Source organism: Muscardinus avellanarius, assembly GCF_963383645.1.
Source record: "Muscardinus avellanarius genome assembly, chromosome: 16".
NCBI lineage: Eukaryota > Metazoa > Chordata > Mammalia > Rodentia > Gliridae > Muscardinus > Muscardinus avellanarius.
In genome coordinates this window covers 50631419-50648782 of record NC_137802.1, presented here as the reverse complement: position 1 = coordinate 50648782, position 17364 = coordinate 50631419, and the positions used below count along the sequence as shown (strand labels likewise).

General features: G+C 41.1%; 1 protein-coding gene across 1 annotated transcript in view; it reads left to right on the top strand.

Annotated features, from left to right (window-relative positions):
- The window catches only part of LOC308275703 (uncharacterized protein), a gene marked incomplete at both ends in the record, with an annotated part of 67951 nt that extends 53847 nt beyond the window's left edge, over positions 1-14104 (top strand). The window contains 4 exons of the mRNA XM_080714056.1: positions 3596-4001; positions 8404-8461; positions 11049-11294; positions 13795-14104. Coding sequence (XP_080570182.1) covers positions 3596-4001; positions 8404-8461; positions 11049-11294; positions 13795-14104 — 1020 coding nt within the window. The remainder of the gene's footprint in view (positions 1-3595; positions 4002-8403; positions 8462-11048; positions 11295-13794) is intronic.
- Positions 14105-17364: the final 3260 nt, after the last annotated feature.

The following is a 17364-nucleotide window of genomic DNA, read 5'->3' as shown; positions in this document are numbered from 1 at the left end:
ACTGGCCTTGCCTCACGGCAGGCTCCGATGCCGGCCTCGCTGGCCCCAGCATCGGCCTAACCCCTCGGCAGGCTCTTATCCTGACCTCGGAGGCCCAAGTACCGGCCTTGCCTCATGGCAGGCTCTGATGCCAGCCTCACTGGCCCCAGCACCGGCCTAACCCCTCAGCAGGCTCCCGTCCCGTCCTCGGGGGCCCCAACACTGGCCTTGCCTCACGGCAGGCTCCGATGCCGGCCTCGCTGACCCCAGCACCGGCCTAACCCCTCAGCAAGTTCCGGACCCGACCTCGGAGGCCCTAGCACAAGCCTTGCATCATGGCAGGCTCCAATGCCGGCCTCGCTGGCCCCAGCATCGGTCTAACCCCTCTGCAGGTTCCAATCCCGGCCACGGAGGCCTCAGTAGTGGCCTTGCCTCACAGCAAGCTCCGATGTCGGCCACTGGCCCCGGCGCCCGCCTAACCCCTCAGCAGGTTCCGATCACTGTCTCTGTGGTTATTATTTCAAACGTTCCAGTTGTAATGTATCAGATCTCTTCCTCCCCCGAATATTGGCCACTGGCATTGCCACTGCCTCCACCGTTTCAAATCCTTCCCAGGCTCTTTTTCCACTCTGAATGTTGTCCAGTGTTCCTAAGCATGCGCGATGGTAGCATTCGACATTTGGTGTAATTTCTCCAAAAAAATAAAGTTGGTAAGATCCGGTTTCTGCTTCTCCTGAATACAAGTCTCCACCACCATCGCAAAGAACTCTTTCAACACCGCATTTCTCCTTGGTCTCCGCTAAACTCTCTCCTTATATGTGATGTCTGAGATTCTTAACAATATAGAGAAATAGCAGTCCTCTTTCACGGCGAATTTTTCCATAAGTTCCAGTGCATTTAGATAAGTTTTGTCTGCATCTCCAGTGTCCTGGCATCCATAACGGCTTTCTTACCACCTCTCCGATATTTTTCTTTATCTTTTTCTGTTCTGGGCCCGGTTTCTCCAGGGGTCTGGCGAGCTACTCGCAGTTCGGCCGGGACCCAGAGTCCCGCGATCCGGGCCCCAGCTGGCTTGCCCTGTGCTCGACCCCCGCCCAGAACCCAGCGTCTTACTGGGTCTGGTTTCTCCAGGGGTCTGGCGTGCTACTCGCAGTTCGGCCTGGGGCCCAGAGTCCCGCGACCCGGGCCCCATCTGGCGTGCCCAGCCCGCGACCCCCGCCCAGAACCCAGCGTCTTACTGGGTCTGGTTTCTCCAGGGGTCTGGCGTGCTACGCGCAGTTCTGCCTGGGGCCCAGAGTCCCGCGACCTGGGCCCCATCTGGCTTGCCCAGCCCGCGACCCCCGCCCAGAACCCAGCGTCTTACTGGTCCTGGTTTCTCCAGGGGTCTGGCGTGCTACTCGCAGTTCTGCCTGGGGCCCAGAGTCCCGCGACCCAGGCCCCATCTGGTGTGCCCAGCCCTCGACCCCCGCCCAGAACCCAGCGTCTTACTGGGTCCGGTTTCTCCAGGGGTCTCCCCTTGTGGTTTTTTATACTCTGTGTCCATAAAGGCCAATAAAAAAGAAATAAGTTCGAGTGGTAACAGAAAATATTCTGGTCAAAATCTCATTTTCTTGATTGATTTAGTGGAAGTAAAAGAATATTCAGACTAGCCTTCATTTCATGCCAAAGAAGTAAAATTTTTAAACTTTAAGTGTTGTATTTTCTTTTTAATAATCCCCAAGGGAGCTGAAGATGAGAAGCATGCAAACTAAGTTAAATTCTGTACCAAGGGGGATGCCGAAAGCAGGACCATCGTAGAAGAGCCCAGGAATGGAAAGCCAATAGCAGTAAATGGAAACCCAACTGCTACTGTGTCCAGTGCTCTTATCATTAATGTATTTTAACTCCTCAAGCATTTAAATTTTTGCGAGATCACTTTTCTTAGTATCAGAGTCTGACAAGCATAGATATGAATCAAATAGCTCCTAAGATTATAATCATAGCAAATGCCCATTTCAAGCATCCAAGGTAAAAAGCTATCTAATCGAAGAAACGGTGATGAACCTTTGCTTAAGAAGCAGCAAGACATTCACAAAGAATTCACACCCTTCAACTCAAATCTGACATGATATTTTAAAATACATCTTAATTCTGACTTGGGAATAGTTCTGACCTAACTTCCAATCTTTCATTTCTGGAGCAGCACAACAAGCCCTTGGACTTCTTGTCCAAACCCTACGGGTAGCATTTTCTCTGGAATACAGCCCATTCTCCGTGGAGGTCAGCTCACCTTTCATTTGACCCAAACAAAGTTCTCATCTTCACCTTCATCAGGAGCCTTATCCATCTGTTCAGCCAATTTGACCAGTCTCTAACATCTACAATAACCAGCACAGTGCGTATCTAACAAACTGTGGTAAGTCTCATGCTCCACTATTCATATGCTGAGTATTATTTTTGTGCGACTAAGACCACTTAAATCTATAGAGCATCCTGGGATAAAAGATTAGGCAAAGTCACAAGACAAGTAGGGTCACATTTTCAGCACTTGTTTGTGAAGCGTGCTTATGCTGCTAAAACAAATAAGTAAAATCTCTAGCAAAGTCTCTAACAGTGGTATTGCTTACCCTATGCTCTACGCTGTGCTCTCAAAAGCATCTGTAAGAAAGCAGGTAAATTTTCACAGCTGGCTTTCACACTTTGATTCTCCTTAGAACAGCCGCTTACATCAGAAAAGAGGAAAATGAATGAAATGGCTGAAAATTTACTGTGGAGGTTCAGATTTCAGACACCCTACTTGTTGGCATGATCTTGGGTGAGTTACTTAAATCTGTGTGTGGCTCAGTTTCCTCACCTGGGTCATGAGAGTAGCAGTGTTACCCATCCCCCCATAGAATCATTACTAAAATTAGGTAAACTGATATATATAAAGTATTTGGAAACTTTTGGGTTTATGTAAGCACTCCAAAATGTTATTAATAACAATATAATCACATTTACCAAGCCCCCCCCCAAAGCATCTCTTTTCTGGACAGTTGAATCTAGTCTTTTTTCACAATCAAAATTAAGAAGAGAAAGAGAAGGGATAAGTCATCAACCTTTGGGGGCCATATTGCTAGGAATTAAACTCTCATGTTAGATCCAAGGATCTAATTATAAGGGTCAACACTGAGGAATATTGTCAGTCCTTCAAGGTGATCAGCCTTAGTCAATTTTTCTTTGGGCAATAAAAATTTGAACAAACATGTGGTATTATAAGGTTATGTTCCAAATGAACGCTAGTGACTACTTCAACCATGGTACAGTACCCTAATTGAAGACCAAATAAAATCAACTTTTAAAGGCTTTCAGGAGGGTGAACAAATAGCCCAGAAACAGGCCAATTATCACTCACAGGCAAATTATATAAACATAAACAAGGAAGATATTTAGAATAAGGAAAATGGTACCTGGCCAAGGACTATAAAAGGCCCAGTGTGGCCGTCACTGTCAAAACTCAAAAACTTCTCTAAGCAACTCAAACCTTGAACTAACTCTAGACACCATGGCCTGCTGTGCTACCAGCTTCAGTGGATTTCCCTGCTGCTCCACCGGTGGGAACTGTGGCTCCAGCTGCTGCCAGCCAAGCTGTTGCCAGACCAGCTGCTGCCAACCAAGCTGCTCCCAGAGCAGCTGCTGCCAGCCCAGCTGCTGCCAGCCCAGCTGCTGCCAACCCAGCTGCTGTCAACCCAGCTGTTGCCAGAGCAGCTGCTGCCAACCAAGCTGCTGCCAGCCCAGCTGCTGTGGGTCCAGCTGTGGCACCGGGGGTGGCATCGGCTGTGGCCAGGAGGGTGGCTGTGGAGCCGTGAGCTGCCGCGTCAGGTGGTGCCGCCCAGACTGTCGCGTGGAGGGCACCTGCCTGCCCCCCTGTTGTGTGGTGAGCTGCACGCCCCCAACCTGCTGCCAGCTGCACCACGCCCAGGCCTCCTGCTGCCGTCCATCCTACTGTGGACAGTCCTGCTGCCGCCCATTCTGCTGCTGCTCCTGCTGCCCACCCACCGGCTGTGAGTCCACCTGCTGCGAGCCCACCTGTTAAGAGCCAGATTGCTGATTCTCAACTTGAGGTTTCAAGTTCCAACTCAGTCCAAGAACTAATTATCTCTTCAACCACTTCTGGACCACTAACAATTTCTTGAACATTTATTTGGCTTTTATTGCGGGGGTTTCCAAATAGTTGGACCTCACAGAATGATTTGCTTCTGTTCAGTACTGGAAAGACTTTGATCTATCCTCTGAGGATGCCAAAATACAAATTTGACTCAAGAAATGGGGAAGCCAATTTGCCTTGGGAGTAAGCCTCAGCAAACACTAGGTCCCACTCTCCAAGACTCATTGCTGCCTGGGCCACGAAAGAACTGTGTTCTCAGACATTTTCTCCTCTTCTCTTCCACCATCATGCAAGTAGTACCTCTCATGGAAGAAGAAGAATATACCAAGATCTAATAAACTGTATCTTTTGGTGCACAAAAAAATCTCCTTTTTTTTCATTGGGTGTGCTTATGATAGATATTTTATTAAAACTCACATGAAAGATTTTAAACTCTTTTTGCTATCCCACAATATTCTTCTCATATCATACTAGGAAATGTGAGGTGTGGTGAAGTTTAAGTACCACAAAAATACAGTAAAGTCAGTACAGAAGGCCTCAGAATTGTTTCAGGCTCTGTCACCATATTTTGACCTCACATAATAATTTCATAACCAGACAGATATATAAGCCAGGGTCTCTGAATGTAAAGCCTTTTTTAATAAGAGGGATGCTATTTCAGATTATCTTCAAACAGTGGCAATCTATTCTTATAAATCACACCTTTCTATTTACATGGAGTCTTATAGGATAGAGGCAAAGAATATAAGAAAAAAAAAACCCTCTCCAGAAAAAAATACTTTCAATCAGATGGATTTTTTTACTCCAAATTTTTTTTTCCTAGCTTCTAAACAGGAAGTAAGTATGACAACAGTTTTGTTCAATATTTAGAATTAGCACATTTTCTTCTTCAGTTTAAATTTCACTTAATAGAATACATGCATATTAATTATGTTAATACATTTGTAGAAAATTCATATGCATAATAAATTTAAAAATAAGTACCAGGAACTACTTCATGAATTTGAATGGGGCTTCAGATAAGAATCTGGATCAATTCATAGCTTGGACTTAAACTGGAGGGTGCTTAAGGTATTTTTTGTGTGTGTGGTACTGGGGTTCCTGGAAACCCTTCTACCTCTGGGCTACACTCCCAGACCTATTTTATATTTTATTTGGAAACAGGGTCTCTTAAGCCAGAGAGGCTGGCTTCAAACCTGCGCAATCCTCCTGTCTCTGTCTCCCAAGCGTGGGAACTAAAAGCATGCGCCACCATGCCCAGCTTAAGGTATTTTTTATATGAAGATTTTTTGCTTTAAATTACAGCACTTCATTCATTTTAAGATTAATGAAGATCAGAAAATTAGAAAATATTAACAAAGAGTAACAGGTAAACAAAGAATTAATTTCCCTGACATACCATCTAGAAATATGATCTAATCTGGAAAATACATATGAATGACAGAAAAGAAATGGAAACATGATCTATCCATTTGCCCCTTGATCCTAACTACTGACCACTTGCAGGTATCACAACCTAAACAGTTCCTCCTGAGAGAAAAAGGGATATATATATATATATATATATATATATATATATATATATGTAATTTGTTATATATATTTATTATATATCATATACATATATATGACAAGTGACTTTGGTAAAATAGAAACTCAACCTTCCATTCTTATCATACACTTCTTTTTCTTATCATATCACTCTTTATCATATCACTCTTTTGCCCTTTTATTTCACAAGTATTTACTAAGTGTCTACATGCAAAATGGTACCAGGGCACTCTGTAGGCTACTAAGGCAAATCTCACATGGGCAGATCATGCCCTTAAGAAATGAATGATCTCATAGAGCAATTATATACTTTTATCCCTAGAGTGCATCGAAGAGATCATCTAATTTTACAGATGAGTAAATCAATGCTCAGAGGGATTGAGTGACTTTTCTGAGGCCACACATCATATAGTTGTAGAACCAGTTTGAAAAGTCCATTTAGTTAAATTATTTCCTAGTTAAGATCTCAGTCCTCCTAATTACCTCAAGCTGGGCCCATTTAAAGCCCCTTCCAGCTTAACCAATGAGGTAAAAGACCTCTACAATGAAAATTACAAAACACTGAAGAAAGAAATTGAAGAAGACATTAGATGAAAATACCTCCCCTGTTCTTAGATAGGCAGAATAAATATTGTCAGCCGGGCATGGTGGCGCACGCTTGTAATCCCTGCGCTTGGGAGGCGGGGACAGTAGGATCGCACAGGTTCAAAGCCAGCCGCGCTGGCTTAAGAGACCCTGTTTCCAAAAAATAAAAAAGTATAAAATAGGTCTGGGAGTGTAGCCCAGAGGTAGAAGGGCTTCCAGGAACCCCAGTACCACCACCACCAAAAAAAAAAAAGAATAAATATTGTCAAAATGGCCATACCACAAATAGCAATCTACAGATTCAACACAATCCCTTTCAAACTACCAATGCCACTCTTCACAGAACTAGAACAAAATGGTCCTAAAATCCATATGGAAGGAAGGTCAAAAGATCTAGGATAGTCAAAGCAATTCCAAGCAATACGAACCATGCAGGAGGCACTAAAACACACAATTTCAAATTATACTATAGAACTATATTAACAAAGACAGCATGGTATTGGCACAAAAACAGACTCGTATACAAAAGGGAATATAAGATAGAGACAAATTTATACACATATCGCCAGATGATTTTTTTACAAAACTGCCTAATAAATATATTAGAGAAAATATAGCCTTTTCAACAAATGATGCTGAGAGAGCTGAATATTCATATGTAGAATAATGAAACTAGACCCTTATCTCTTACCCCGAACAAAGGTCAACTCAAAAATGGTTCAAAGATCTAGAAATTAGACCATAAATTTTGCAATTCCTAGAAGAAAACATAGTACAACTCTCCAACATACAGGCACTTGCAGAGACTTCCTCAGTGAGACACCTAAATCTCAGAAAATAAAAACAAGAGTCAATAAATTTGAATCACATCTAATTAAAAGCTTCTGCAAAGCAAAAGAAACAATCAATAATGTGAAGGGAGACCCTACAGAGTAAGAGTTAATTTTCACTGACTACTTCTCTTAGAGAGGATAAATATCAAAAATATAGAAAGAACTCAAAAAACATAACACCAAAAAACCTAAATAAACCAATCAAAAAATGAGCAACTGAATTTAATAAACACTTTTTAAAATAAATGGCCAATGAATATAAGCAAAAATGTTCAACATCATTAGCAATCAGGGAAATGCAAGTCAAAACTATACTGAGACTCCATCTAACTCCAGTTAAAATGCCGGTCATCAAAAACACAAACAATTAGTTCTGGCAAGGATGCAGGAAAAGGAACACCTATACTGCTTATACACCACTGCTACAATTGTAATTTAGTATAATCACTATGGAGATTAGTGTGGAGATTCCTCAGAAGACTAGGTATGGAACCACCATATACAATGATATAGCTCAGCTATATTATTCCTAGATATCTTTCCAAAAGAATTAAAGTTTAAATATTATAGTGGTACATGCATACCTATGCTCATAGCAGCACAATGGCCAAGTTATGGAACAATTCTAGGTGTCAGTGAACAGATCATTGGATCAAGAAAATGTACCATATACACATGGGTGGATTTACTCAGTCGTAATGATGAACAAAATTATGTCATTTGCAAGAAAATGTACGGAACTAGAGAATATTATTCCACATGAGATCAGCCAGTCTTGGAAATTTTGTGTGCATGGATGTCACTATCACTGTGAACTGCATTATGATGTGAGACCATAATGCACTGATAAAAGTATATTAAAAAGAAATTCAAGGGTCATATATATCTTGTCTTTTCTCATACAAGGAAGCTGAAGAGAATATAAGAAACAAAGGGACTTCAAATAAATGAGGGAGACCAGTAGAACAGTAGAAGGAGACTGGGAAAGGGAAGTGAGGATGGGACAACGGAGGTCTGGAAAAGGGCAGTTAAATAATGCTATGTCCGTATATGAAGGTATCACTACCAATCTCATTAACATCTACAGTGCAGATTGAAAGAAAAGGAAAACTCAAATCACTTATTTGGTTACAGTATTAATCTGCTCAGGCTGCCTAATACAATCCTGTGTTGATTGAAGAACACGGATTTGCTTCTCCTTGTTCTGGAGTCTGGCCCACTGATTTTTTGTGTGTTCTTTCTTCCTGTTTTGCACAGGAAGAACATCCATCTGGTGTGTTCTCCTGTGTCAAGAGAGGGAGTGAGATCTCTAGTGTATCTTCTTTTAAGATACACTACATCTTATCATGAGGGACGAGAACATCAGTTTTACAACATTATACCAAAGGTACCTTCCACACACCCAGTCTCAAAAAATAGCTATTTTTAAATTCAAAATCACTAAGTAAAAATGATTGAAGTCTTATCAACAGAGACACAATTCAATAAATTCTGGTATGACCAGATTCCAGAATATTATTCATTCTGGAATATTGTGTAAGCTATTAAGATGAGTTATATGCATATGACATATCATTTAGTTGGATAACGTAGATATATCTTATCCATTGATCAATATACTTTTGAATAAATTCCTAGAAACACATAACCTGCAAAACTTAATCATGAAGAAGTTGAAAATCTGAAGAGACCTAAAACTAATAAAAAAGATCAAATCAGTAATCAAAAACTCTCCAGCAATTAAAACCATGGGCCAGATGGAGTCACTGGTCCAAATTCTGCCAAACACATAAAAAAAAATTAGCACAAATCCCTAAATTTTTCCAAAAAATTTAAGAGGAGGGGACACTTCAAAACTCATTCTATGAAGCCAGCATTACTCTCATACCAAAGTCAGGCAACAACACTCTAAAAAAATAAAACTTCAGAACAAAAATCACTGATGATATTCATGAAAAAATAATCAACCAAATATCAGCAAACAGAATTCAGCAGCACATTTAAAGAATTTTTTTAAATGGCTGAGATTTTATTCTGGAATGCAAGGATGCTTTAACACCCAAAAATCAATCAATGCAATACAATCTACTAACAGAATGAAGGGAGGAACACGTATGGTTACTTGAAATGATGTAGAAAAAGCATCTGATAAAACTAAAGCCCTCTCATGCCTTAAAAACACCCAATAAATTAAGAAAAGAAACAAACTACCTCAATATGATAAAAGTCATATGTGAAAAAGCACAACTCATCTCATACTTAACAGTGAAAGACAAAACCTTTTCCCCTCAGATTAGGAATAAGACACTTTTGCCCATTCTATTTATACTGGTACTGGAAGTCCTAGCCAGAACAACTAGATAAGAAAAAGAAATAAAAGCCTACCAAACTAGGAAGGGAAAAATAAATTATTTCTGTTCAAAGACAACAAGTTCTTCATATATAGAAACCCCTAAAGATTTTACACACACACACCCCTGTTAAAATAATAAACACTTAACAAAGTTACATATATAAAATCAGCAGTCAAAAATTAACTTGAATTTCTCTACACTGACAATAAAAAATCTCAAAAGGAAGAAAGCAATTCCATTTATAATAACATCAAAAAGGATAAATTACTTGGGGATAAATTTGGCTGAGACCAAATACTTGCACACCAGACACTACAAAATATTACAGAAAGTTAAAGAATATGCAAATAAATAAGTGGAAAGACATACCATCATCATAGAGTGGGAAATAATATTGTCAAGCAATACCACCAATAGAACCTATAGACTGAATGCAGCTCCTCTCCAAACCTCAATTGTGCTCTTGCAAAAATAGAAAAGTCCATCCAAAACTCATACCCAATCGTAAGAGATCTCAAACAACAAAAACAATCTTGAAAAAAACAAAGATAGTCTCATACTTCCTGATCTAAAAATTTATTACAAAGTTGCAGCAATCAAAACAGTATAGTAATAACATAAAGATAAGACATATGGACCAAAGGAATAAAAAGCACAGAAATAAAATCTCGCATACAAGGTCAAAATATTCTCAAAAAGGATGACAAGAGAATTTGATGGTAACATATATTTTATATTATGGGTAATTTACCATGGTTAATGTTTTCAATTTAAATATATATGAGATCCAAACTTTTACTAAAGTAGATGTATGTGGACATGCACTTCTTTATAACTGCCAAAACAAATATTAAAAACTTTGAGGAATATATATATATATAGACCTAATTTTTTAATATTGATTATCTCTGGAATAGAAGTTCGAAAAAGATGTATGCGTGTGTGGGAGGCACAGGAAATAATATTAGTTTGTTTTTTGTATACTATGTCTGTTTGACTTGTTATACTCTGTATCTTATTACCAGAATATTTTTTTTTAATTTAACAAAGTCAGGAAACAATTTAGAGGCGAATCACTGAAGGCTTGAGTTGGTAATTCGTGCAATGGTGACTTGAAGGCAGGAATACTAATTAGAGCTCTAAGATCCTGTGGCTTGCACAAGCTGATCCTAGAAAGGCAAACTTGGTTTGTATGCTGATGAACCAAGTGATAGCTCGTGTTTTGTTGACACAAACATTATTTGTCTTTCCAAGACTGAAGAAATTGTTGATGAAATCATGGTCATGATCGATGACCACTGAGGAAGAAAATGTTCCGTTTAGATAAACTGTCCCTAAAGGTTGTCAAAGGACAGGTGTGACAAAGCAAGCCAGGGAAATGTTTTCCTCCAGTCTAGCTCGCCCTATGACTTACATAAAGAGGTGCTTCTGTGGTTGGCTTCCATGAAACACATTCACTTAGTCCAGTGGGCAGAAGAAACATAATAAGACTTAATTGAACAATGACCAAAGCAGACAACTGAGGTGCTATTTATAATTTCCTAAACAACTCAGGCCAATCAAAGACTGAATTTGCAATTGGCATCAAGGAAAGATGCTAAATGCTAGGTAAACTTGCAGCTCTGGGGAATATATAAAGGGCCAGGTGCAGAAGCTGCAGCTAAACTCAGAAACTCCTCCAAGCAACTCAACTCTCTACCCAAGTCCTGACACCATGGCCTGCTGTGCTACAAGCTTCTGTGGATTTCCCTGCTGCTCCACCGGTGGGAACTGTGGCTCCAGCTGCTGCCAGCCCAGCTGCTGCCAGCCCAGCTGTTGCCAGAGCAGCTGCTGCCAACCAAGCTGCTGCCAGCCCAGCTGCTGTGGGTCCAGCTGTGGCACCGGGGGTGGCATCGGCTGTGGCCAAGAGGGTGGCTGTGGAGCCGTGAGCTGCCGCGTCAGGTGGTGCCGCCCAGACTGCCGCGTGGAGGGCACCTGCCTGCCCCCCTGCTGCGTGGTGAGCTGTGTGCCCCCAACCTGCTGCCAGCTGCACCACGCCCAGGCCTCCTGCTGCCGCCCATCCTACTGTGGACAGTCCTGCTGCCGCCCATCCTGCTGCTGCTCCTGCTGCCCACCCACCGGCTGTGAGCCCACCTGCTGCGAGCCCATCTGTTAAGAGCCAGGTTGCTGAATATTTAAGAATGAAAGGAGAAACAAAGCCAATCTGTACTGATCTCTCAAGAATTGTTCCGTGTGATGGACACTTGTAATGCAATGTTGCTAAGATGTTCAATAAGTAAGCTTCGTCAGGACCCCTATGGATGTACTGATTTCACTCTTTGAGGCCATGTATTGGTCATCTAGCTCTGGAGACCCTGCCTTGCTTGAGTAAGGCGCGAGGACGAGGCTGTTCTTTATTTCAGTAACATCTCAGCTCTCCTCTGTATCTCTTTATCCCCGCGTATCTTCAGATCTGCTTTCTACTTGAATACCCGCTGAGACTTTCAAATAAAATGTTTTACTGTGCAAAGAGAACAGAGTTATGGCTTTCTTCCACCTTTAAGCATGTCTACCAACAGCTGGAATTCAAAGAGAATGGATTTGCAATCTGATAATAATCCTTGGGCAGAGGGATTTAGTCTAAATCAGAAAAATTAAATATATATTAAATTATGCTTGGATCCATCTGCTAATAAAATGTTTCATGCTTTAAACAACCTCCAGAGTTATTCAAATACTTATGTATCCTATTCTATATCAAGTCTAGACCAATACAGCCACTTTTAACTAAAATTTTTCAAATTAATCAAAGCTACGGATTCCCATCAATAAGGTACTTCTGTAATCTCTTCCTATTTAACATACCAGATGTTCTTTTTTCACTTACACACACTAGATAGATTTGGAAATACCTACTAGATACTATTTCCCAGGAGTATTTGGCTTTAATTCCTATAATTTAGCCTATCTCCTTATTTCCAATGATCCCCAAACTGCTCTCTAAACTTCAACTCTCAATATTCACCTTCACTTACTGAGTGTATAAGGTGCATCTCTAGTCACAGTGAGAATAGAGCAGCAGTGTAATAAGCCTAGTGAGTTCCACCACCACGTCAGATGAACACATTAAAAACCCGAAACGGCTATATCATGGTTTGGAATTTGCAACCCAATTAAAAGATGGTCTCTCAAGAAGCTAACACCAACCTAGAACAAAAAGAAATTGCTTTTATCATCAAAAGACAAGAAAACCAAAGAAAAGTACTTTCAAAGTTATTTTCAAAGCTCCCGGCACTTACCTCTCTTGTTTAGTTGGCAGCAGTAATGGTTTACACAAACACACACACACACACACACACAAGATGATGAATTTCAGAAAAGAATAAAGTAGACGACAGCACATCCCGCAAAATGCCATAGCACTTAAATGTTTTTGTCCAGATAAAAACAATTCAACGTTTCCTAGTTTCTTCTCACGGCAAATAACAAGCTTCCTTCGTGAGAGGTACTACAGCTTGAAAGTTCATTTATGAGTGGGACAGGAATCCATGAATCATGCCTTTTACTCCACCCATTCTATAAACATTTATTAAATCAATAGTAAATTTAATAAATGTTTATTAAGATTCTATCAAAAGCTAAGAATTGAGATGGATACCTTCTTTTACACCAAAATTATTTGGTTCACACACAAAAAAAATGATTTCTGGCCTGAAGCAGAAATAGTATTTACTCATTCCAAATTGGTTGAAAATCAAAGGAAATGTAATGGCAATTGATTTGATGTTGGAGTACATGAGGTGGAAATTTTAATTGCACATGACCAAATGGACTCCTGCAGTTCAGCAAATATCCTGATGTCCTAAATTCAATGGAATTCAGTCTATGTATGCAAGAGGGGAAAAATAAGACTTAAAAATAGCACAATTACCCTAAGCTTTAGAAGTCTGGAGAGACTGTCACGTGGAATGACTACTGTTTAAAATGAGGGTGTTGAGTTGGTCTAATATGCAAGGACTCTTTGAACATGGAAACCACAAACATACTCGAAAGAGCAAAGGACTGATACGACGAGTCCCAGGGACCTTATAAAACAAAATAATTTCCAAACTGCTGCTCATAATATGTCATAGGTATTTCAATGTAAGCCAATCAGAGGATGGACCACTGAAGAACGAATTTAAACAAAAACAAGAAAAATATGTTAAGAATTTATAAACGGCAGCTGCTCAGATATATAAAAGGCCCAACGTGGAACTCACCTCCCAAACTCAGAAACTCCTCCAAGCAACTCAACTCTCCACCCAACTCCTGATACCATGGCCTGCTGTGCCACTAGCTTCTGTGGATTTCCCAGCTGCTCTACCGGTGGGAATTTTGGCTCCAGCTGCTGCCAGCCCAGCTGCTATGGAACTGGCTTTGGCATCGGAGGTGGCATCGGAAGTGGCTTCGGCTGTGGCCAGGAGGGTGGCTGCGGAGCCGTGAGCTGCCGCGTCAGGTGGTGCCGCCCAGACTGCCGCGTGGAGGGCACCTGCCTGCCCCCCTGCTGCGTGGTGAGCTGTGTGCCCCCTACCTGCTGCCAGTTGCACCACGCCCAGGCCTCCTGCTGCCGCCCATCCTACTGTGGACAGTCCTGCTGCCGCCCATCCTGCTGCTGCTACTGCTGCCCACCCACCAGCTGTGAGCCCATCTGTTAAGAGCCAGGCTCCTGATTCTCCATTGCCCAAGACAGTACATCTTTGAGCTGCTTACCGCCTTGATCATCCCTGGACCACTCAGAAGTTCTTTGACCTCTATTTCATTTTCTATTATGGGGCTACTAAGTATATGAGCAACACAGTTCTACCTGATTCACTCGATAATGAATACCTTGATCCTACAGCCTACATAGAAGTGTTGTGGGCCCACCTCTGATCATTATCTTGCTTTGGATATAATATTTCTGACACTCTTACAGTGTCAGAAAATTGCCACCATGTTGTGGAATTTTTCCGTGAAAACTGTCTACAACTATATTTTTTCTATCTGCTTTATGATCTATTTTTATCTTCTGTTTACCTAAATTTTCCCAATATCAAGGTACCAGAGTATAGCCAAGAGACATTTCTCAGATGTCATTAGAGAGAATGAAAGATCTTCACACAGTATCTACCTTCTAAGTAGGCAGAATCTTTCCACATTTCAACATCTGACCCAACCCTTGATTTTGGATCATAATGATCTTGCCTGTTGGCTATTTCAATTATATCTGTGGTACAGTGTCTTCTGATGTTTCTTAATAAAGGTTATATGCTGGGCAAAGAAACCATGGTCTGTGTTTCTACTTGTGCATCTAGTGGCTCAACTACTTGTAATTAAGACTGTCTACTTGAAATAATTCAATCCTCCTTCCTCCTGAGTAGCTGGGATCAGGGGCATGTGCTGGCATACTTGACCAGATGTACCATTTTAATGATGCAAATTAACACAGCCCTTGATGTCTAGTGTGAAGTTATCAGCAAGAAAAAAAAAAAGCCTTTTTCCTCCATGTCAGGACAACCAGAAGTGATTTGCTTTGACCTGGTATGACCAACAGTAGCCATCTAAGTCCTGCCTCAGTATTATATCAACTCTCCTGCTTTTTCATAATATATGTAGGAGAGAGTTAAATCATATTGACATTTTATACATCATACCAGTCCACTACACTGATGACATCATGGGGGTTCCCTCTGATGTATAGGAATTAGCAGGAACTTTGCATGTCATAGTAAGATATATGTGAACTCCAGAATGAAAGAGAGATGACACCTACAAAAATAAAGAAGTGTACCACCTCAGTGAAGATTCTTGGAGCCTAGTTGTCTGAAACATGTTACGATCTCCTTTCCCAGATTTAAAAAAAAATTATGTATCTTGAAAATAACTTTAGCTATAAAAAGGTACAACTCTTGGGTATCTAGAGTCACTGAAGTGTGCTCTTTCAACCTATTTAATGATAACTCAAAATGCTGCTGATATTTAAAGGAACAAGAGCAAAAGAAAATACTGAAAAAAAGTCCCAGCACAATCAAGCTGCTATTTCATTTTAGTCTTAAAAGCCAAAAATCCCACGATGCTTGAAGTGTAATGGGAATTTTGGCTATGAAATGTAGTCTCTCATAAGTACCAATAGAAGAATTATACACCTGTAGGTTTTTTAAAGAAAACCCATGTTCTCTTCTGAAAATAACATTTTTTTTCTGGTAAACTACATCTGGCCTGGGTAATAGGCTAGAACTCCTGGGAATGACTGGGTGATCTTGTCATGAACTGAGTGGTATCTGGCCCAACAAGCTTCAAGATTGGGCGTGCACATGAGAAATGTAGTTAAGCAGAAATGCTATTGGAGAAATGAGGCTCAGGCATATCCAAATGGTACAAGTAAATCAACTGAGCAACAGCCCAGACTCTTTGGTCACCAACCCCCACCACACGGTCTCCTCTACTCCAATTCCCACATCAGGTTCATAGGTAATCCTTTATGAACAGTTTGTTGAGAAGGAAAGATAGACAGTTTGCAGATTATTTCCAAATGGCATACTAGAACAACCGAAAAGAGACAGCTTCACCATTACAAACCCATGTAAGAGTGGCCCTGAGGAACAGCGGGGTAGGAAGTACTTCAAATGGTACCTACATTTTTCAAATTGTCTGGACTAAAGAATTCCCAGAAGTACAGATCCACAGAAATATCCTATGTAATCACTAATAATTTGGCTGGACAATCAGAGACTTTGGAATAGGATTAGACTATGGAGCCGGGTGTGGTGGCACACGCTTGTAATCCCCGTGCTTGGGAGGCGGAGACAGGAGGATAGCGCAGGTTCGAAGCCAGCCACGCTGGCTTAAGAGACCCTGTTTCTAAATTTTTTTAAAAAAGTATGAAAATAGGTCTGGCAGTGTAGCCCAGAGATAGAAGGGTTTCCAGGAACCCCAGTACCACACACACAAAAAAAAAAGTGGAACATTTGCCTGTCGTGGTGGCGCACGCTTGTAATCCCAGTATTTGGGAGGCTGAGACTGGAGGATCGCGGTTCGCGGACAGCCTCAGCTACTTAGTGAGGCCCTCTGCAACTCAGTGAGACCCAGTTTCAAAATAAAGAATAAAAACTAGGGCAGGGGGTGTAGCCCAGAGGTCAAATGCCCCTGGGTTCTATCCTCAAACTTGCAAAAAAAAAAAATAGAATATGGGTGACAAGGAGGTCTAGGGAAGAAGTTTGCAAATGCATATCTCTCACAATGGACAGAGTATAAAGATACACCTGTCCCAGGAGAATGTTTACCAAAGGGCACCACAGCAGAGGATACTCTCAGTATATTGTCAGGGAGACAAGAAGGCATGTTCTACATACGTCAGTCAGTTCCTTACCCCAGCCACATCAACGTCTGTTCAATGGACCATTGACAACGTAGCTATGTTGGCAATGATAGAGTTATGCTCAGACTCCAAAACATAGACTCCTCCCACCTGATGTTGTTCTTCTGCTAGTGAGTACACAACATGCCAAAAGCATAATTTCACAACAAGCTCAAATTTGGCACCATCTACATAGCTGGGGGTAAGTTGATTGCGTTAAATCCCTTCTACTATAAGAAGGAACAGAGATTTGACTTACCTGGAAGAGGCCTTACAGACATGGAAATGGATTCCCTGCATTGCTACTCTCAGGTTTAAGGAATATTTTATTTTCCATAATGTTATCTGATATAACATTGATTCTGATCAAATAATTCATTTATAGGTAAAAAAAAAAATGTAGTACTGAGTCCAGACCTTTGGAATTAACTTGTCTTAACACGTGTGTCATTACTCAAAAGCAGGTAACCTGAACAGGCCCAATGGCCTCCCAAAAACTGTTATGGCATGAGAGGGAAGGTAACACACTGAAAGGAAGTGGCTCTTGACAGGGTGTAGAACATTCCTTGAATCCAAAAC